Source organism: Gigantopelta aegis, chromosome 6 (genome assembly GCF_016097555.1).
Source record: "Gigantopelta aegis isolate Gae_Host chromosome 6, Gae_host_genome, whole genome shotgun sequence".
NCBI classification, from domain to species: domain Eukaryota; kingdom Metazoa; phylum Mollusca; class Gastropoda; order Neomphalida; family Peltospiridae; genus Gigantopelta; species Gigantopelta aegis.
The window spans coordinates 95868357-95888703 of NC_054704.1; the positions used below are offsets into that span (position 1 = coordinate 95868357).

The 20347-nt window shown below is 36.0% G+C and overlaps 1 protein-coding gene across 5 annotated transcripts in view; it reads right to left on the reverse strand.

The window, feature by feature from the left end:
* The window catches only part of LOC121376453 (multiple PDZ domain protein-like), a 305209-nt gene that overhangs the window by 158869 nt on the left and 125993 nt on the right, over positions 1-20347 (reverse strand). For all 5 annotated transcript variants that reach the window (XR_005958447.1, XM_041504328.1, XM_041504327.1 and 2 more), the window contains exon 10: positions 13543-13689. Coding sequence is in view for 4 of the 5 variants with exons in the window: in XM_041504328.1 (XP_041360262.1) it covers positions 13543-13689 (147 nt within the window). In the remaining variant the exon portion in view is untranslated. The remainder of the gene's footprint in view (positions 1-13542; positions 13690-20347) is intronic.

Genomic DNA, 20347 nt, shown 5'->3' on the forward strand with positions numbered 1-20347 from the left:
CTTTCTACTTCATGCTGATGATGTGTCTGTACACACACAAAATCAAGCCGATCCCGTGTCCATATTAATAACGATCATTTCTTTTTTCTTTCTTTTTTGTTGACAATCAAAATGTTTGTTATGTAAAATAATGTTTTCCTTTTTAGTGAAGTATTTCATAAGGTTTACACAATGGAAGCATAACCAGTTAAACAAGGTAATGTTCAATGGCATAGGGTGACTATTTCGCTTGAATCTCCCTTTAGTTGTTTTTTTGGTCTAAATTAGCTGTTTTTAAATTAATTTTCAAGGAAAATACTCCACATACATATACAATGTATCTGAACACTGCTCAAAACAAAACAGTGTGTTTTAGACAGAAAAAACAAACTAATTCAATATATCAATCACAGTGCAGACAATTGGTTAGCCTAACCTAACAAAAGACACCTTTACATTACATGAAGGTAATGTGTACTGTAATACATTATTGATATGTGATACTTTTATGCAGTCTTACAAAATATCGATAACCGTTTTTGTACACCAAAGTAGTTTGCACCAGGTTGGTCCCTCCACACCAGCTTCAGTCTGTCTAATGCATGAGAGAAATGCAACTGTGGCCTTTTCAAAAATGCTAAATTATTTATTAAGAAAAACAGCATTGTTTAAATATACAATATGGTAACATATATACGCACATATAAACTAAACTGTTAATCATCAGCTATTGGATGTAAAATAAATTGGTAATTCTGATATAGTCTTAGATAGGAAACCCGCTACATTTTTCCATTAGAACAAGGGATCTTTTATGTGCACCATTCCACATACAGTATAGCACATACCACAGCCTTTGATATACTAGTCGCGATGCACTGGCTGGAATGAGAAATAGCTGAAATGGGCCACTAAGGTGATTCGATCCTACAATGCAGTGCTCTACCAACATAGCTAGATCATCATCATCACCACAACCACCATGATCATGATGAACAGCCTTGATTCCTCCCATTCCTAATGAAGCTACAATATTACAAACGCCACGTTCCAAGTCATTGATACGGGTTGTAACAACAACAATACATTAATCTGTATTTGACGAGGTTTCTATTACACACATGTGGCTTCAAACATAATGACCTTGTTTACATACTGGAAGAATTGTAATTACACGGAAATGAAGACGTGCACACTTTGAAAGGCTGCCGGAGAAACAGAACTCGGTGTTTAATAACGGCAGAGATTCAGGTTTCAAAGAAAACTTTAATAACTAAGGTATTATTAACGACCTAAGAAATCAGTAATTATATTGATGCATGTGCAAGTTTATTTGCAAATGTGCACAACATTGATTATTCTTTCCTACTGCACATCTTAAAGTCAAACTGACCCCAAGAACATCAAGATAATCAGAAACACATTGTATTTGCAAATTTTTTTTTTCAAATATTATTTTTTATCATTTATTAAAGGCTTTTTTAGGAGATATCGCTGGCACTACAATTTGCGATATCTCCTGTGATATTCTCCTTAGGAGATATCGCTTCTTTTGTTACGTCACTGTGTATGTTTCAGTGCTATTCAGTGTCATTAGTGGCATCGCGGATATCATGCAACTGTCGTTCTACTAGTTAACGAGTCTAACGCTGCCAAATAACCCACATTACTGACATTGTTTACAATTGTCGCAAATAATGATAACGGATGATAAAAAGAATACACACCCCCCCCCCCCCCCCCCAGCTGATATAATTTATCAGCACTCATTGATAAAAGTATAAAAATCCTCAACAAGCCTCGGCTTTCATACTTTTATCAACTTGTGCTGATAAATTATGATATCACAAGACACTTGGGCAGTACCCTCTATTTATTACCAGGTATTATTATTTCTGCAAGAAGCTGTAAGTAATGTGTAAATGAACAGTAAAAAGCTGTAAATAACCAAAGATATGTACACTGCCTAATAATGAGGGTCAGTGCCTTTGACCCTTTGAGTCACGAGTAAAAAATAATACAGCATGCTGGACACATAACAACTGTTGACTGCAGCAATGTGCCAATATGTCATTAGAGCTGGGGAAAACCACATATGTGCATTTCTTTTTGTGGCTACCTGTCAAAAGAACCTACAGGATTTAAGTAACCCTGATCTAAAGGTCCTAAATTGAAGTTACATGTATATATACACTTTATTACTATTATTTCATTATTATTACTTCTTTTTTAATTATTAATTTTTTCTTGTAAACTTTTTTTTTTACATCCCATCTTTTCCCCTCCCAAACTGACAACTCTGTATCTTTAAATTTCTTTTACTCTATGACCCCCACAGAAGTAAAATATACAATTCCACACAGATTGTAATAACTTTTAAATAAATTAAAAAAAAGACCTCTGAAGAAATTTAGTCAACACTCTTGATCTGCACCATGACAGCAAAACAAATGACCGATATGCAGGACGATGAATGGAAATTATCATGCACCAACGCTTCTACATTGCGACAGTGGCGGTATTTATGAGCTGCGTTTCTTATTAACCTCTTTGACAGCATCCTATGCTAAAAGTTGACTCGGTGTCATCCTATGACCGACTGAAATCGATAACAAAGGAGGAAGTAAACGTATTGGGAAACTCCAGCCAAGTTGACCGTGGTGAGAATGGCTGGCCGAGGATGGCTGGCCGGTATCAACAGCTATTTGTTTTCAAAATGGAACGCAGCAGATGGCAGAGGAAGTAAATGAGAGAAAACCGTCTCCTGACTGATTGCAACAATTGATTTTGTAAAGAATGCTAGTACAAATAAAACAAAACTAAACGCCGTAATGCAGGCTCAGGTCTGCTGGGGAAAATTGCACCATCAGGGCAGGAGACAATAGATTGAAGAATTGAGAATTATTTAATTGTTTAGGGGAAATAACAATTAATGGGGCACGTACATTAGAATGTGCCAACTAATTAATGCTGCCTTTGCTAAAGGTTTCAAGATCTCAAATACAGTTCACATACACTTACTATCTGTACAAAGAGTACTTAAAATCTATATTTTAACCAGCATCAAAGGTGAAAATTACCTTAAAGGAGACCGGACACCAAACCATATATACGGCGTAATGAATTGTTTGCCGTCATAAACCACAACACGCAACTACCGCGCTTTCCTTATTGACCAAGTTAAGTGTGCCAGTCTTGGTTGGGGTTTTTTTTTTCGCCGATCTCCGATGTTTGCCGGAAACTGTCAACAATTGATGAGCTAGACCCGTGACGTCATCGATGAGAGGAAAACTGAAGAAACTACCAAGCAGCATGGACGAACTAAGCGATTCAAGTGACGAAGAATTGTCCAGCTTGTGCGAATGGCATCAAACCGTATCAGTTTGAACCACTTATCAGAGACTTTGTCCCTAATCCTGGAAATGTTGTCTTAGACGAAAATTCGGATGAATCAACTGCCGACGAAGACGAGGAAGCCAAACGGTCATAGACTAGCATACAAGCATTTTTTAAAACATATTTTTTTATGACATTTTTAATGTACCGTATATCTTCGCCTTAAGTCGATCTCGGCTATAAGTCGAGTCCCTAATTTCAAGCCCTGGAAACGTATTTTTTTATTGACCCGTTTATAAGTCGACCCATGAAAAACAACTTATAAATATTGAAGTATTTCTTATTTTCAGCACATAAGAACAATAATATACAATATTTGAACAAAAGAAAATTATTTTACAAACTTCAGTTTTCACGTTTTTGTACATCGCAATCAAACTACATAGCATCAAAACGAAACATTCCCTTAGTAGATAGTGAAAGCTGTTTGACTGTCACCGTATAGCACTGTACAGCATGGTTTTGTGCACAGACAACAACTTTATTTATAAACACTGACAACAGATCACTACGATAAAACTGAAAGTATCAGTTAATCACATGTTTTGCCGCCATATTAATACATGTAAGGAGGACAACTCTGGAAAGTACACTGGTTTTGTACCAAATGATGTATGTCCCTATTGCTCTAGTGAACTGTAGAGATCAGTCTAATCTGTTTTAAGGGAAAGCTCAGTAATATTCATGAAGTTAATCACCGACAAAACATTGTTTGAACAACCATTAATGCCAATGACCAGATTTCAAAATAAACTCAGGCAACAGGTAGTTAGTATTGTTTACATTTTTGCTATTAGTGATGACTGTTATTTTAACTAAGTGGACTGTTCTCTTGGCAAGTGAGAGACCGCACGCCTTTTTGCATAACCAAAACCGTTCTAATGCCAAAAAAAAGGTTATACAAAATAAATGTGTCAAATTAACATATTTGAGTATAAATACAGGGCATACTTCAACAATAAAACTTGTAAAATAATCCCCAAAACGGTAATATTTTTGGGTGAAATTTTTTTACCCTCTTATAAGTCGACCCCCCGAGTTATAAAATAATTTTTGGGTGAAAAAAAATCGACTTATAGGCGAAGATATAAGGTAAACTGAAGCAAATGGACCTAATTAGAAGAAAAGCACACAAAATGTAATAATATTTCGTCATAAATCTTGTTCAGCATAGATGTAAATTTGACACGTCAGTGGATATTCCAGAGGGTGATTTCGCAAATCTGCAAAAAGCGCCCCCTCCTCACCAAAGCAAGATATAATAATTTAACAAAAAACTTTGTTCTCTTAACTAGTTACCCTCCAAGTTTTAATGTGTTTGGTTAAACAGTGTATTTTTAATTATTAACAAAATGTGTCTGCCGAAATTGTCCACAGCCGGGTACAGAAACACAGAAATGTTGGAAAATATTATACTGTTGCCACATACTGACAATCACTTTACAACTAATATGTCTTATCGACAATATTATTATGTAGTCTTTGCATTTATTAATATAAAATACAACAGGCCCGTAGGAACTGGGGAGGGATGGGCCTAGGGGCTTGTTCTCCATCACACACTCTAAGATGAAAATGTACGTTTTAAATTTTCACTACTTTGCATATAAATAAAGATGATATAAAGATAAAAATCTAGTCTGTATCCCTCACCAGAGACTGTATTCTCCCTCCTCCCCCACCCCCCACACACACTTCAAATATCGTTCCTACAGGCCTATACAAATGTAGATAATATGTAGAGGGCGAGGTTAGGAACCAGTTCCTTTTATCTTTAGGATTTTGTAATCATGATTTCAAACCAACTGTTTCAGGTCGTTTGCTCTACATACTGACATAAAACACATTTGTTATATATTGGAATAAAATAAAAATAATTACAATATATCCAGTGTTATTTTCTTTAATGAAAATATATTACAGGTAAAACAAAATAATATATGATGCTTATTCCATGTGGTAACTATTGTTAATTTTGCTTGAAACTGCTAGATGCCAGAAGTGATTAATTATTATATTATTTTATGGTAACAGTCGAAAATTAGACGACCAATTGTTTCAACCTCTGCCAAAGGTACCAGGTTTTCTGCCAGAAAATAATTTGAGGATACATAATAAAACATGCCCATAGGAACTGGGGTGGTGGGGTGGGGTGGGGTGGGGGGGTGCCCCCCCTCCCACTTGTGAGATTTTCTTTATCACATTAATTTTTGCCATTGTAACCAAAATCTGATGTTTATACCTGGTCCGTCAGTGCCCCCCCCCCCCCCCCCCCCAGTCGTTCCTACGGGCCTGTAAAAACTAAATATATTCAAAGGAGTATATTAGGTGGTTATAGGTCTGAAATGGGTTTTTTTTACTGAACATTTTATTTCATGCACTTTTATAAATTTTAAACAGCAATTATATTACTATAATCTATCTAAAAAATAAAACATATATATATATATATATATATATATATATACATACATTAATTTCTGAGATTTTTTAGTACATACATGTAAGTTTACCCTCCGCACCCTCTGGCAGAAACCCATGGTAGGTATTAAAATAATAACGTAATAATTTACGTTTTGAAGGTGTTTTGTTGTGAGGTTAACAAACCAATTAGATCAAGAGACATTAGTATGGAGTCGTTATGGGCTGTCGGTGAAAATTAATTTGGTAATTATAGGTAAATAAATGTGAAGTTCAAATATTCGTATGTGAACAAATTGCAATACCTTTATTTAATGTATATCTTAAGTACATACTTGTTTTAATTTTCATATTGTAAATGTACCATAACCCGCTGTATTTAGTTGGTGTAAAGCCCATTCGACGACAATAATGTGTCCATGTTTTAAAACAACTTTCTTTTTTTTTGGAAATCGAAACCATGATGTTTCTTGGGATGCATTGCTGTTACTGTTGTAGTTAAACACTGCGCAGTTAACCATCATATAATTACGTCGACAGTATATAGTAACACTAATTATCTTGTAAATTAAATTTCCGATAAACCTGGAGACAAAAAAAGAAAGAAGACGACTAAAAGGCACAACCAAAGAATCAACACGTGTACCGGTATTGCTTGGTAACTCTCACCGATGACGTATTGCCTCGCTTTCGTTCAGATCTATGCATAATCCAGCCCACTTCTGTTTTTACCCCAAACCTAAGACGCGCAGCTGACCGGTGCCTCGCAGCGAGCCGAGCGTTAGAGTAATGCGGTTTTTGATGCCAACTTAATCCATTTAACACTACATGTCTTTTGGTGTCCGGTCTCCTTTAAGAGATAAAAAAAAAAAAAAATCCAAAAAATTGGATAAAATCTTTAAAAAGAAGTAGGTCACAATGAGCTTTAATCAATGATCAAGACAGAACCTTCAATTGGATATACAGTGAAACCCCTCTAAAGCAGGACACTCACAGGACTACGTAAACTCTCCAGTTAAGAGGGGTATCTGGCTTAGAGAGGTTCTGTTCTGTACCCACGTTTAAAATGGGACCAAGAAAAATGTCCAATTTTGAGGGAATTCCAGTAAAGAGGGTCTGGTTTTGAGGGAATTCTGGTAAAGAGGGTCTGGTTTTGAGGGAATTCTGGTAAAGAAGGTCTGGTTTTGAGGGAATTCTGGTAAAGAGGGTCTGGTTTTGAGGAAATTCTGGTAAAGAGGGTCTGGTGTTGAGGGAATTCTGGTAAAGAGGGTCTGGTTTTGAGGGAATTCTGGTAAAAAGGGTCTGGTTTTGAGGGAATTCTAGTAAAGAGGGTCTGGTTTTGAGGGAATTCTGGTAAAGAGGGTCTGGTTTTGAGGGAATTCTGGTAAAGAGGGTCTGGTTTTGAGGGAATTCTGGTAAAGAAGGTCTGGTTTATTCCAGTAAAGAGGGTCTGGTTTTGAGGGAATTCTGGTAAAGACGGTCTGGTTTTGAGGGAATTCTGGTAAAGAGGGTCTGGTTTTGAGGGAATTCCAGTAAAGAGGGTCTGGTTTTGAGGGAACTCTGGTAAAGAGGATCTGGTTTTAAGGGAATTCTGGTAAAGAGGGTCTGGTTTTGAGGGAATTCCGTTAAAAGAGGGTCTGGTTTTGACAGGCTTTATTATACATGTCAATATGAAACTATATAAGTATACTAAGTATATATGAAATGAAACAACAATCAAAGGAAGATATGGTATTTGGGTGACTCTAAAATCTGCAATTCTGGTAAGTTTGAAGGGCTTTTTTTATCATCTTTTAAGAGATTCCGTCAGTGGCCATTACAGACAAGTTTGACAATGCAGTAAAACCTAGATAAATCTGAGATAAATTAGTGTCAAATGGTCATGTACATGTATTAAGCAGCTATTTTGATATTCTTCTAAATCATCTAACACAGTATAAACCGGCCTCGGTGGCGTCGTGGTTTGGCCATCAGTCTACAGGCTGGTAGGTACTGGGTTTGGATCCCAGTCGAGGCATGGGATTTTTAATCCAGATACCGACTCCAAACCCGCAAGGCTCAATGGGTAGGTGTAAACCACTTGCACCAACTAGTGATCCATAATTGGTTCAACAAAGGCCATGGTTTGTGCTATCCTGCCTGTGGAAAGCACAAATAAAAAATCCCTTGCTGCCTGTCGTAAAAGAGTAGCCTATGTGGCAACAGCAGGTTTCCTCTAAAAAACCATATGTTTGATGTTCAATAGCTGATGATAAGATAAACAAAATCAATGTGCTCTAGTGGCGTCGTTAAATAAAACAAACTTTTTACTTCACTAACACAGTATAAATTGACCTGTATTAACCAGCCAACCAGCAATCTGTTTTTACAGCCACTTTTTAATACCCTCTTAAATGACCACAGTTTAATTATTACACTATAATGAAAGTTTGCCACAAAAAAAACTATAAAAAAAAAGGTGCACAAAACAAAAAATCTGTTTTTCACAATGTTCCATTTAAGATATTAATTGGCATTTTTAAAATACTCCCTTAATATAACAGAAAAAAAAAGAAGAAAAAAAAAGATTCATGAAACTACATGTACATTATACAGGCAATTTATTCCTTTTTATTTTTTTACCCCTGCATGTTTAAATATGACTACCAATATTTCATTTATTTGTCTTTCGAACAGTGATGGCAGAAACATGACAAGCTGTTGAGTGATAAAAACTCCCTAATGCAATCTGTCCCGCATTTGTCAACAATACTGCAACACTCAGTGTCTGCCTCACTGGTAAATGACAATCAGATAAAGAAGACAAGGAAAAAACCTCTCAACTTGACGAGACAATCCCTTAAGACTGGACACTGTCAGACTAGAGTCTTTAGCAGCGGATTTCATTTTGATTTGATTTAAAACGTATTTTAGGTTAAAAACACACACACACAAGAAAAACAAGATTAACTGGGCAGAGACTCTGGAACAAAGGTCTTTTCCTATCAAATGTATACGGTGACAGTTTTAAAACCTAATAGATTTACAATTTGATTTCACCAAAGCAAATTTTTATCAATGAGTAAAGAAAACTAAAGGTAATTACATTTGCATAATGCAGGCTTTGGATGAAGAATTACCTGATATATATCGTAAAAAAACATGAACCAGACTATCCCATAAACCAGTCTATTTCCATTTAGGTTTTTTTAAAGAAATCTGCATACAATTGCACCCTGACATCAAAATACCTTTGTTGAATTAAGAAAACCTTCCAAAAAACAAACTGCACAAATGAGGAAAAGACAAGTAGACATTTAAAATATTTTGTATACATAGGGGAATGAATACACGACCGCCATTTTGCACAGTGCGCACTATATTAGATGGAGTGTAATATTAAACAAACCTAAATAATTAACAGTTTCACACCACTGTCATTGTCAAAGTCTCATCTGCTTTGCAGATTCATTGCCTAAGAGTTTTGGTGACGTTGCATGACACACATCCCTCTCGAAAAAAACAATAGCCCAGTTTATGGAAGTAGCTAAAAAATCTCTTCACAACAGAAAATGGCATGGATACAAACATTTGTTGGTTGATTTTGACAATAAAGTGAACAAAGCAAAACATTATTTCATCAAATTGATCATACATTACAATACCATGTGCAGAAATAATTTCCTGTTAATAGCCTGGTTCACGGTTACTCCAGGATACTGATAGAAAGAAATAATGGATCACACAAATAGTGACTGGAACCAAAACCTTCAATCCATCGTGTGAGAAGTGGACCATGTTATTGGCAATTATTTGGAGACTACTAGCATTCAATCCTATATTAGAACTGTGTATGTAATACAGGCAGTATTACACTAGTAGTAGTTTAAAATAGGTCTATATTTCTATGTGTTCCCTTATACTTTTTATCAGTATATTAAGCAATCCTCTTACAGAATGAAAATAGTAGCCCCTGAGTGGGGGCAGTGAGTTTCATGTCTTAATATCTGTGTGGTCCATAACCATAAGTTTGATATAACAACAAAATGTGTTCAGTGTGTCATTAAATAAAACATTTCTTTCTTTCTTTGACTCAGGAAGGAAGGAAATGTTTTATTTAACGATGCACACATCACATTTTATTTGCGGTTATATGGCGTCAGTCTTATGGTTAAGGACCACACAGGTATTGAGAGAGGAAATCCTCTGTCACCACTTCATGGGCTACTATATTCGATTAGCAGCAAGGGATCTTTTATATGCAACATCCCACAGATGGGATAGTACATACCACTGCCTTTGTTACACCAGTTGTGGAGCACTGGCTGGAACAAGAAATAGCCCAGTAGGTCCACCGCCGGGGATCGATGCCAGACTGACCATGCAATCAAGAGAACGCTTTACCACTGGGCTATGTCCAGCCCCGCTCTTTGATTGAGATGTGAGAAATAAAAGCTCAAGCCCATTGTTGGCAATCTGTCATCAGCAATAGATATAAGCAGAATGTTTCACTAGACCACCAGACAAGAACATCTAGAAATCTACTTGTCAGCCAATAGTTTTACTTGTTCAAATAAATGCTTTGTTTTATTCAAGTACTGGGGGCAATGTTTTTGCTTGTTTCAAATAAAAGTGCATTGAACAATTTGACTTGTCAACTAACAACCACTGAGGTACATTTTCAGGACAAACGGACAAGAGCATATTTCAAACGCTGGTCTGACAACAGATTCCACCTCAGATAAGCTCTCTACTACTGACCAATATTAACCATACATGTACACCACTGATGAAGTAGGCATGTATGCGACTGACATCCTAACAGAATATATGTATGTGTGCATGTGTAAAGAGTTGCACATGACATCCTAACAGAATACATGTATGTGTGCATGTGTAAAGAGTTGCACATGACATCCTAACAGAATACATGTATGTGTGCATGTGTAAAGAGTTGCACATGACATCCTAACAGAATACATGTATGTGTGCATGTGTAAAGAGTTGCACATGACATCCTAACAGAATACATGTATGTGTGCATGTGTAAAGAGTTGCACATGACATCCTAACAGAATACATGTATGTGTGCATGTGTAAAGAGTTGCACATGACATCCTAACAGAATACATGTATGTGTGTGACTGACATCCTAACAGAATACATGTATGTGTACATGTGTAAAGAGTTGCACATGACATCCTAACAGAATACATGTATGTGTGCATGTGTAAAGAGTTGCACATGACATCCTAACAGAATACATGTATGTGTGCATGTGTAAAGAGTTGCACATGACATCCTAACAGAATACATGTATGTGTGCATGTGTAAAGAGTTGCACATGACATCCTAACAGAATACATGTATGTGTGTGACTGACATCCTAACAGAATACATGTATGTGTGTGACTGACATCCTAACAGAATACATGTATGTGTACATGTGTAAAGAGTTGCACATGACATCCTAACAGAATACATGTATGTGTGTGACTGACATCCTAACAGAATACATGTATGTGTACATGTGTAAAGAGTTGCACATGACATCCTAACAGAATACATGTATGTGTGCATGTGTAAAGAGTTGCACATGACATCCTAACAGAATACATGTATGTGTGCATGTGTAAAGAGTTGCACATGACATCCTAACAGAATACATGTATGTGTACATGTGTAAAGAGTTGCACATGACATCCTAACAGAATACATGTATGTGTGCATGTGTAAAGAGTTGCACATGACATCCTAACAGAATACATGTATGTGTGCATGTGTAAAGAGTTGCACATGACATCCTAACAGAATACATGTATGTGTGCATGTGTAAAGAGTTGCACATGACATCCTAACAGAATACATGTATGTGTGTGACTGACATCTTAACAGAATACATGTATGTGTGTGACTGACATCCTAACAGAATACATGTATGTGTACATGTGTAAAGAGTTGCACATGACATCCTAACAGAATACATGTATGTGTGTGACTGACATCCTAACAGAATACATGTATGTGTACATGTGTAAAGAGTTGCACATGACATCCTAACAGAATACATGTATGTGTGCATGTGTAAAGAGTTGCACATGACATCCTAACAGAATACATGTATGTGTGCATGTGTAAAGAGTTGCACATGACATCCTAACAGAATACATGTATGTGTGCATGTGTAAAGAGTTGCACATGACATCCTAACAGAATACATGTATGTGTACATGTGTAAAGAGTTGCACATGACATCCTAACAGAATACATGTATGTGTACATGTGTAAAGAGTTGCACATGACATCCTAACAGAATACATGTATGTGTGCATGTGTAAAGAGTTGCACATGACATCCTAACAGAATACATGTATGTGTGCATGTGTAAAGAGTTGCACATGACATCCTAACAGAATACATGTATGTGTGTGACTGACATCCTAACAGAATACATGTATGTGTACATGTGTAAAGAGTTGCACATGAGATCAATATTAACCATACATGTATACCACTGATGGAAGCAGGCATGTACAGTATTCACAGCAGATATTCAATCTTGTTGACACTAGATTAGGACATCTCTAACATCTGACAGCTCTGGAATATGCAGAATAATTTCTGCTGTCACCTAAAAGCATGCCTCTTATCTGGCTTAACTGCATTAAATCCCTCTAAATCACAGCATCTGAATGCAGGGACACAGTGCTTCACTGTTCACACACAATGTTCGTGAGTGGGGTTTCAACACCCAGCAGTCACTCGTGGTTCCATAATGAAATAATGGCTCCCAGGGAAAGACAAAGTGAGATGGAACTGCCATGGAGAGGACACCTAAGAGTAAAGCCACACTCCGTTTCTTGATCTGACATTTAACACAAGTGTGTGTCGAATGCTAAAGAGGCCGTTAACTGAGAGACAAAAACCATGCTTCTGTGTCTGTGAATGACAGGCGAATTTAGGTTGTTGCAAAAGGACAAGTGCACCGGCAGATAAAATCAATCTGAGATAATTAAATATACAGGGGTTTTTTTCTTTCAGTTTTTCTCATGAATAATAATTTTAAAAGTCATCATAATGGTGGGTCCTCACTTACTGGGCTCAACCTCAAGAATCTGTTACCTACGGCAATTTTAAAATGTTTTCTGCCATAAGCTAAATTTTTTGATCATCTACAACAATTTTGAGTCTGCCTAAATCAAGTTTAAAGCAGTAACTTTTGCAACAAATAAACATAACATAAAAAGTTAAATTCATCCCCTCAAACAATGACAATCATTTTAATCTGGTGGGGAAAAAATCTGTCATTGGTCAAGCTCCGAATGCTTTTATTTTCTTTGTGACAATTCATATTGCAGCTATGACAATTGCTAAGTAAACTTCAAATTAATTATCAACTGTCATTAATCAAACTTCTGAAAATGGCGAATGTCTGCAATAATGATGGGCCAAGAATCCGGTTAATACTAGTACGTGGCAAACAATTATTGGTGATTAATACTGCTGCCATCACAACCTAGTATTCATGTTTACAATTACAACCTCCTATCACTGCATTCAGTAGACATAGTGGCCTACTTTTCTCCCAATGAATATTCTTACCATTGTTTAACACCTTCTAGCTCATTTATTTCTTGCTGACTGCCATAAAACATTTTACAGAGTTGAACATCTGGGATCCTATGTGAAGTTACTTAACTTTCAGCCAAACTTTAACCCAATGTCCACCGACTGTTAAGACTAACTGACAAAACCACAACAACTTACTGTAATCCTCGTCCGTCGAGAACGTGATGTCATCCACTTCCACCTGTCGAGATGCCAAATCGTACGTAGGATTAGATACTGCAGAGCTTTCGTTATCCGTGATAGCAGGAGCACTCGATTGAACAACAATGGTGGAATTGGCCTGAGCTGCAACAAAAATAAAATAATAATAATTTTAACTTTTTAGCTGGCCCATACACATATCGTCGCTGAACTAAGAAAACCTTGTATGTGCAGTTTTGGCGATTTTCACTTTTTTATTCTTTCAGAAGCAGAAATCTATTATCTTTTTTGTTGTCAAAACTTTGTACATGTCCAGGCAATGGAAAGTATGGAAAATGTCAAATAAGTAAAACACGTATTTGAAAACCACTGTTTATCTGTTATGAAAACCTCGTATCTACCAAGTGATTATTTTTATCATCATCATATTTCAACCTTTTCTATCGGGTAAAGGTAAATGTTTGGTGACCAAAGTGTCTATATTGTATATATGTACATATTATGTATTCAGCTGGTGGTCAAGAAAAGCTATCATACCAGAAAAGAAGTGTAGGCCCACCAGGTATTTCCGTATTTAAGATCCAAGCTTAAATACCAAAAACCCCACAAAAAACATCTTGGAGAAGATAAAGGTTTATCTAAAATTAAGTCTGGGACTTGCATTAAGAAGCTGAAAAAAAAGTATCTATACATGGACATATAATAACTAAAGGAAAAGTCCAAGTTATGATAGCAGCAGACAACATACATGTAATATCATTCAATGACAAGGCAACACATGTTTTAATACCATTATGTAGGACAGGAGAAGTTATTAATTTTAATTTTAAATGATGAAGGGCAGTGCTTACATATATTCTAGACATCTAGCTGCTACATAGTTGAGGAAAGGGGAGGAGGTACACCCGACGCCTATAGATATAACTGGGTTATTTTAATGGATAGCTGATGTTAGCTTCATGTAAAATTTTAGTTTTTAGGGAAGCTACTGCACAGGTTTCACAATATCGAGCTATTATATACGCAACAATGATTGTATCGATTAATATGGAGGTTTATTTGTTTATTTTATTTTATTTCATTGTTATTGTTATTTATGTAAAGAAAGCAAACATGATGATGCATCTTTATTTAAAGTTCTTTTAAAATATCTTGTTATAAAATTTCCTCCAGTTACACAGTAAATAAGATGTCATTTGTTAGCCCAGGGAACATTTCTATTAAAATAGTATCCGAATTTATGCCAATAGTCTTAAATGCGGCGAATGTTCCTGTTTTTAAACCTATGGGCTTCATTTCACATGAATCCCAGTAACCTTGGGATGAAGTAAATGTTTTTGAACCTATGAATCATGTCCCAGATTTTAAACATTTCAGCCAAAACGAAATGTATTACTTTGAAAATATTTGTGGATAATCTCCTAAAAGACACATTTTCTAAACCATTGATAAATATTCTTGTTAGTTAAATGGACAATGAACAATTTGTATACACATTATATTGTTATACACCCTAAAAAGTGGCAGACAGCCACCCTATGGGAAACCTACCATGTAACTTTTAAGATCTAATATATAAAGTTGATTAAAACATTGACACACCTAATCTATTGGTGACCTGAGGCCAGTTTCACAGACATTTACTGTAACCATCTGTTAAGCAATCGCTAGTGAAAATGTTTTCTTTGGTCATTTTTAAAATAAATACATTATTGTGCCTAATTCTTGAATGTAGCAGACAATACTAATGAACATTACAAATTGTAATTTCTAGAAAATACAGTTTTAAAATTTGACCCTTACATGTTGCAGCCTTGTCAAGAAAGTGTGTGGGGTAGGGATGGAGAGGAGGCTTTGTTGAACTGCTCCTGATTTAAGCGATTTAAAAACAACATATTGTCCGGAGAACTGTTCTCTAAACATCACTTACCACAGTCTAAGCCCCCGCCCCTGCACAATGTCCAGCATACATGTACGTAGCTGCAGGTCACTTTCAATTTCTTTTACCAACAGCAGATTAACAGTCAGATAAACTGAACAACCTTTATGTTGTTGGTCCCCGACTTATTGGGTAAGACTGGGAGTGTTTATAATATAATACACCTTACATGGCTAGATTTAAGTATCAGGGTAATTTGAAAAACAATGCAGGTCTACTGGTCATACTAAATGAAGAAATTATCAATATGAAAAACTAGTACGTAAAGTTTAATTCAGATTTTCACAGTGAAATACTCGTAAATGACATTTCTGTAATTCATATTCAGTTACTGATAAATACTATTCATCAGTTTAAAATGGCTTTATTCATAAGGTTATAGATGTTAAGAACCATTTGTTACACTGAATCAGCTTGTACCAAAACAGTTTTTTTTTGTCTCCTGTAAAACATAAAAAATTCAAATATGAGTTTTACTTAGTTCAAGGACGATATGTACACGTCTGTCTGTAAACTCTATTACTTAAGGTTCAGGGACATCCACCCTGGGCACACACTCTGGAAATGCCACTGCAAATGTTCATGTATATGTGCAATGGATGTATAAGCACCTGTCTACTGGAAAAAAAAGAAGAAAAACAACACTCCTCCATGATATTACCGTAGGTGCATACTAAAACCCCCCAAAAGAACACAAAAATAGTGTCATCCTGTGTCACTCGAACACAGAATCTGACATCATGATTGTGCAACCGGCAAAACTCGGACTATCCATCTCAGATACAGTAACTAATATTTCTGCATCAGTCAGCTACATTTGTATCTGCTACTGACAGCATGTATCATCAGTTACTTTTTCCATATTTTTTTATAAAATTTTAGTAAATGCAGCTAGTTTTATAGATGTTTTTAAAATATATTTCTTCAATCGTTGCTATATTTTTCCATTAACAGCAAAGAATATTTTATATGCACAACCCCACACACAGTACAGCAAAACGTCAGCCTTTGATACATGTCATTGTGCATATCATACAACCCAAACAGCTCAGGTGTGTGCCTCTTTGATTGAGCACAATAGTAAATAGTTGTTTTCATGTTTTTGATTTCCATAAAAAGTTTAGCATAAATGTTTCATTTAGTTTATTAAGTCTTTAAATAGTTTTGCCTAAAGATAATTTACTTTATACTTTATTACTATAATTAAATGTGCATCAATATATCATGTAATCAATTTTAATGATCCATTCTTCCTTAACTGCACACATCTTCAAGTCTTTTCAATCTCATTATAGAAATAAAAGTCAATAATCTACCCAATCCATTTATAATAATGAAAGTTCCATCAATGCTAATCTTAATTTCATAGCAAATATAGCCAATCATTTTATGTCACATTGTTCACTTATTTCCACTGGTATCTACGCAACCATCTTACTTCTGAGCTGTCAGGCCTGCAAACATTACGATCATTATAGCCACATAAATACTGCATGTTCCACACAGTACTGCTAAATCTCAATCAGGCTGGCTACCCTGTTAAGATTTATATCACTTATTCTATGAAGGAAATGTAATTATTACAATAAATCGTGTGAGCTGATCCAGCCATGACAGGACAATTATTACAGACACATACCGGTGCTGGCATTACTAAAGGGGAGCAACTCCAGTTAGCTATTTGGTGCAGTTCACAGATTTTGTAATTCTCAGAAGCTGTACAGACTCATTTACATATATAACCACAATTCTGGTCAAATATCTGGCCAAGAAAAATATTTAACAATATGTGGGCATTTAAGCTGGACCAAAAACAGGAATTTGGTAAAGTTGGCAGGCCAGATCCATGTTCCAGATAATGTATATAATAACAAACAACTTAAGGATCTTTAAATAATTTATTTATCTAGTTATTTCATTTTAAAATTACTTTTTTAGCAATTAAATAAATGAAATTGAGAACATTTGCCAAACTAAACTTAATTCACATTTGGTGATTTGGTGATGACAGCTTAACCTTTGCGTGGTCCATGGGGGTGGGATATAGCCCAGTGGTAAACTGCCTGAATTTTAAACCAATTGATCTACATGTAGGATCTATCTCTTGTTTCAGCTAGGACTGGCCTCGGTGGTATCATGGTTAAGCCATCAGACGTAAGACTTGTAGGTACAGGGTTCACAGCCCAGTACCGGCTCCCAGCCAGAGCAGGTTTTAATGACTCAGTGGGTAGGGGTAAGACCACTACATCCTCTTCTCTCTAAAAAACCACTAACCCACTGTCCTGGACATATAGCCCAGGACAGTGTTTGAAACTTATATTGGATATAAGCACAGACATAAGTTGAAATGAAATGTTCCAGCCAGTGCTCCACAACTGGTGTAACAAGGGCTGTGGAATGCAATATCCTGTCTATGAGATGCATATAAAATATCTCTTGTTGCTCATTAAAAATAGTAACCTATGAAGGGGTAACAGTTGACTTCCTTCTCATTATCTGTGCCACACAACTGGTATATCAAGGGCTGTGGTATGTACTGTCCTGTACGTGGGAAGTACATATAAAAGATCCCTTGCTACTAATGGAACAATGTAGCAGGTTTCTTCCGAAGACTACGTGTAAGAATTACCAAATGTTAGACATCCAATATTCGATGATTAATAAATCAATGTTCTCTAGTGGTGACATTAAACAGAACAAACTTTATCTTTCATCTTGTTCTATACGACTCACGTAATAGAGAAAGTTAATGTTTGTTTTGTTTAACAATAACAGTAGAGCACATTGACTACTGGATGTCAAACATTTACAAATGTTTTACACAAAGTGTTAGAGGAAACCCACTACCTTTTTCTATTAGCAGTACATACCATGGGCTTTGATATACCAGTAAAATGTCACTGGTTCAGACAAAAACACAAACAACCAGAGAATACACACTACTTGAAAAGGATAGAGGGACAGGCATATGAACAGACAGGTGGACACAGTACCTCAAGTAGATTACATGACAAATGAGTATCACTAACAGCGCATGAGGTCCTCCTTGATGGGGTTTCAGCAGGGAACCATACATATAGAGCACGTCTTACACAGACTAAAACTACATCTACCAGCCTCGGTGGTGTCATCATTAGGCAATTGGACATAAGGCTGGTAGGTACTAGGTTCGCAGCTCGATACCGGCTCCCACCCAGAGTTTTAATGACTCAATGGGTAGGTGTAAGACCACTACACCTTCCTCTCTCTTACTAACCAGAAACAAGTAACCCACTGTCCTGGACGGACAGCCCAGATAGCTGAGGTGTGTGCCCAGGACAGCATGTTTCAACTTTAATTGAATATAAGCACGAAAATAAGTTGACATGAAATGTTACACAGACTACTATTAATGATGTTAAAACCACCTCTAGATTTACATGACAAATGAGTATCACTAAGAGTGCATGGGTCCTCCTTGAGGGGACTTCAGTAGGGTTACTATAAAAACAAGTACAGTGTGTTACACAGACTACAAGGTAATAATGTTAAAATCAATGTTTCTCAACCACTCCTCTCCCAAGAGCCTGACACCATTTTAAATTACTGGATGTACTTGCTGTAATAATCAGATGAGTTCCATGTGACAGTCAGTAACCTAGCCTCATCAATCTACTGGCAGATGTCAACCATTTTCTTAATGGATGTTTGTCAAGAAAAGGAAAGGAATGTATCTGTTTAACATCTGAATGCTTTAAACTACTGTTATTTGGTATCAGATCTTTGGTAATTATTTTGTTCTTAACTTTTTTTTAAATCTTAAAAATAAAGTTCAAATTCAGGATGAAAATTTAGCAGGATTCTGTATGTCCGTGAATTTTGTGTCGGAAGTATGAGATTATAAGATGCAATCACAAAATATCTATATTAAATCCTTAAGAAAGAAAATAAATAAATAGCAATTTAATGCCTGATTTAACCTTTTACTTAAATTCCAAACACAACTTTTTTTAATGGATCTATCATAATAATAAACAAATTCCATGATCATACATTTTGCAATTTGCAACCTCAAAGTGTGCTGTACATTTGAGTGGAGCAAATTATCACAATGGCAGATGGACGTGCTTGGTATTTTCCACCATAAACTTCATTTATTGGCATCCACTAGCTGATAATTAATAAATCAGAGTGCTTTAGTGGTGCTCTTAAACTTTTATTGGTGTTCTGCTGGTTGTATGTGAACCTGCAGCACTTATATTTTTTTTTCCATCATTATCGTAAAAAAAAAAAGTAGGTAATTATTTTTTTAATAATAACAAATTTGTTTGCTACCTCAGCACATTTTAAAACAGCTATATGCAATAACATACAATTTTGTAATTAGTTTCATTTAAAACAAAACAAAAAAAATTCTACTAAAGCTGCCCAAATCAATTCTGCTTCCTTTAAAAACCTGATTCAATAAGGCTTTGCATATTGAGCTGTTAATATCCTTTACGGAACAAAAAAAAACAACGAAAAAATATATCTCCAATTTTGGCTTCATCTGACAGGCAGCATATTTTTGTTGACAGGCAACTCTGTGCATCAAATAAACGGTCACTACAGTTAGTTAAAGAAAGACATGTAATCAGACTGGATAATTGTTGTTTTAAGTCACAGATGACCTCGTCAGTGATGGGATTTGATGGGTCGCCGCAAGTCACTCGTCATGATGGGATTTGATGGGTCGCCCCAAGTCACTCGATAGGGACGTTAATTACTAAATGATAGTTACTTGTAACCTGCACCACCGCATTAGCCTGCGTTTACAGTGAGAACTAACAAGATGTATAGGAATATGCCTTACAGTGATCACCCACTCGCCTGACACACGGGTAT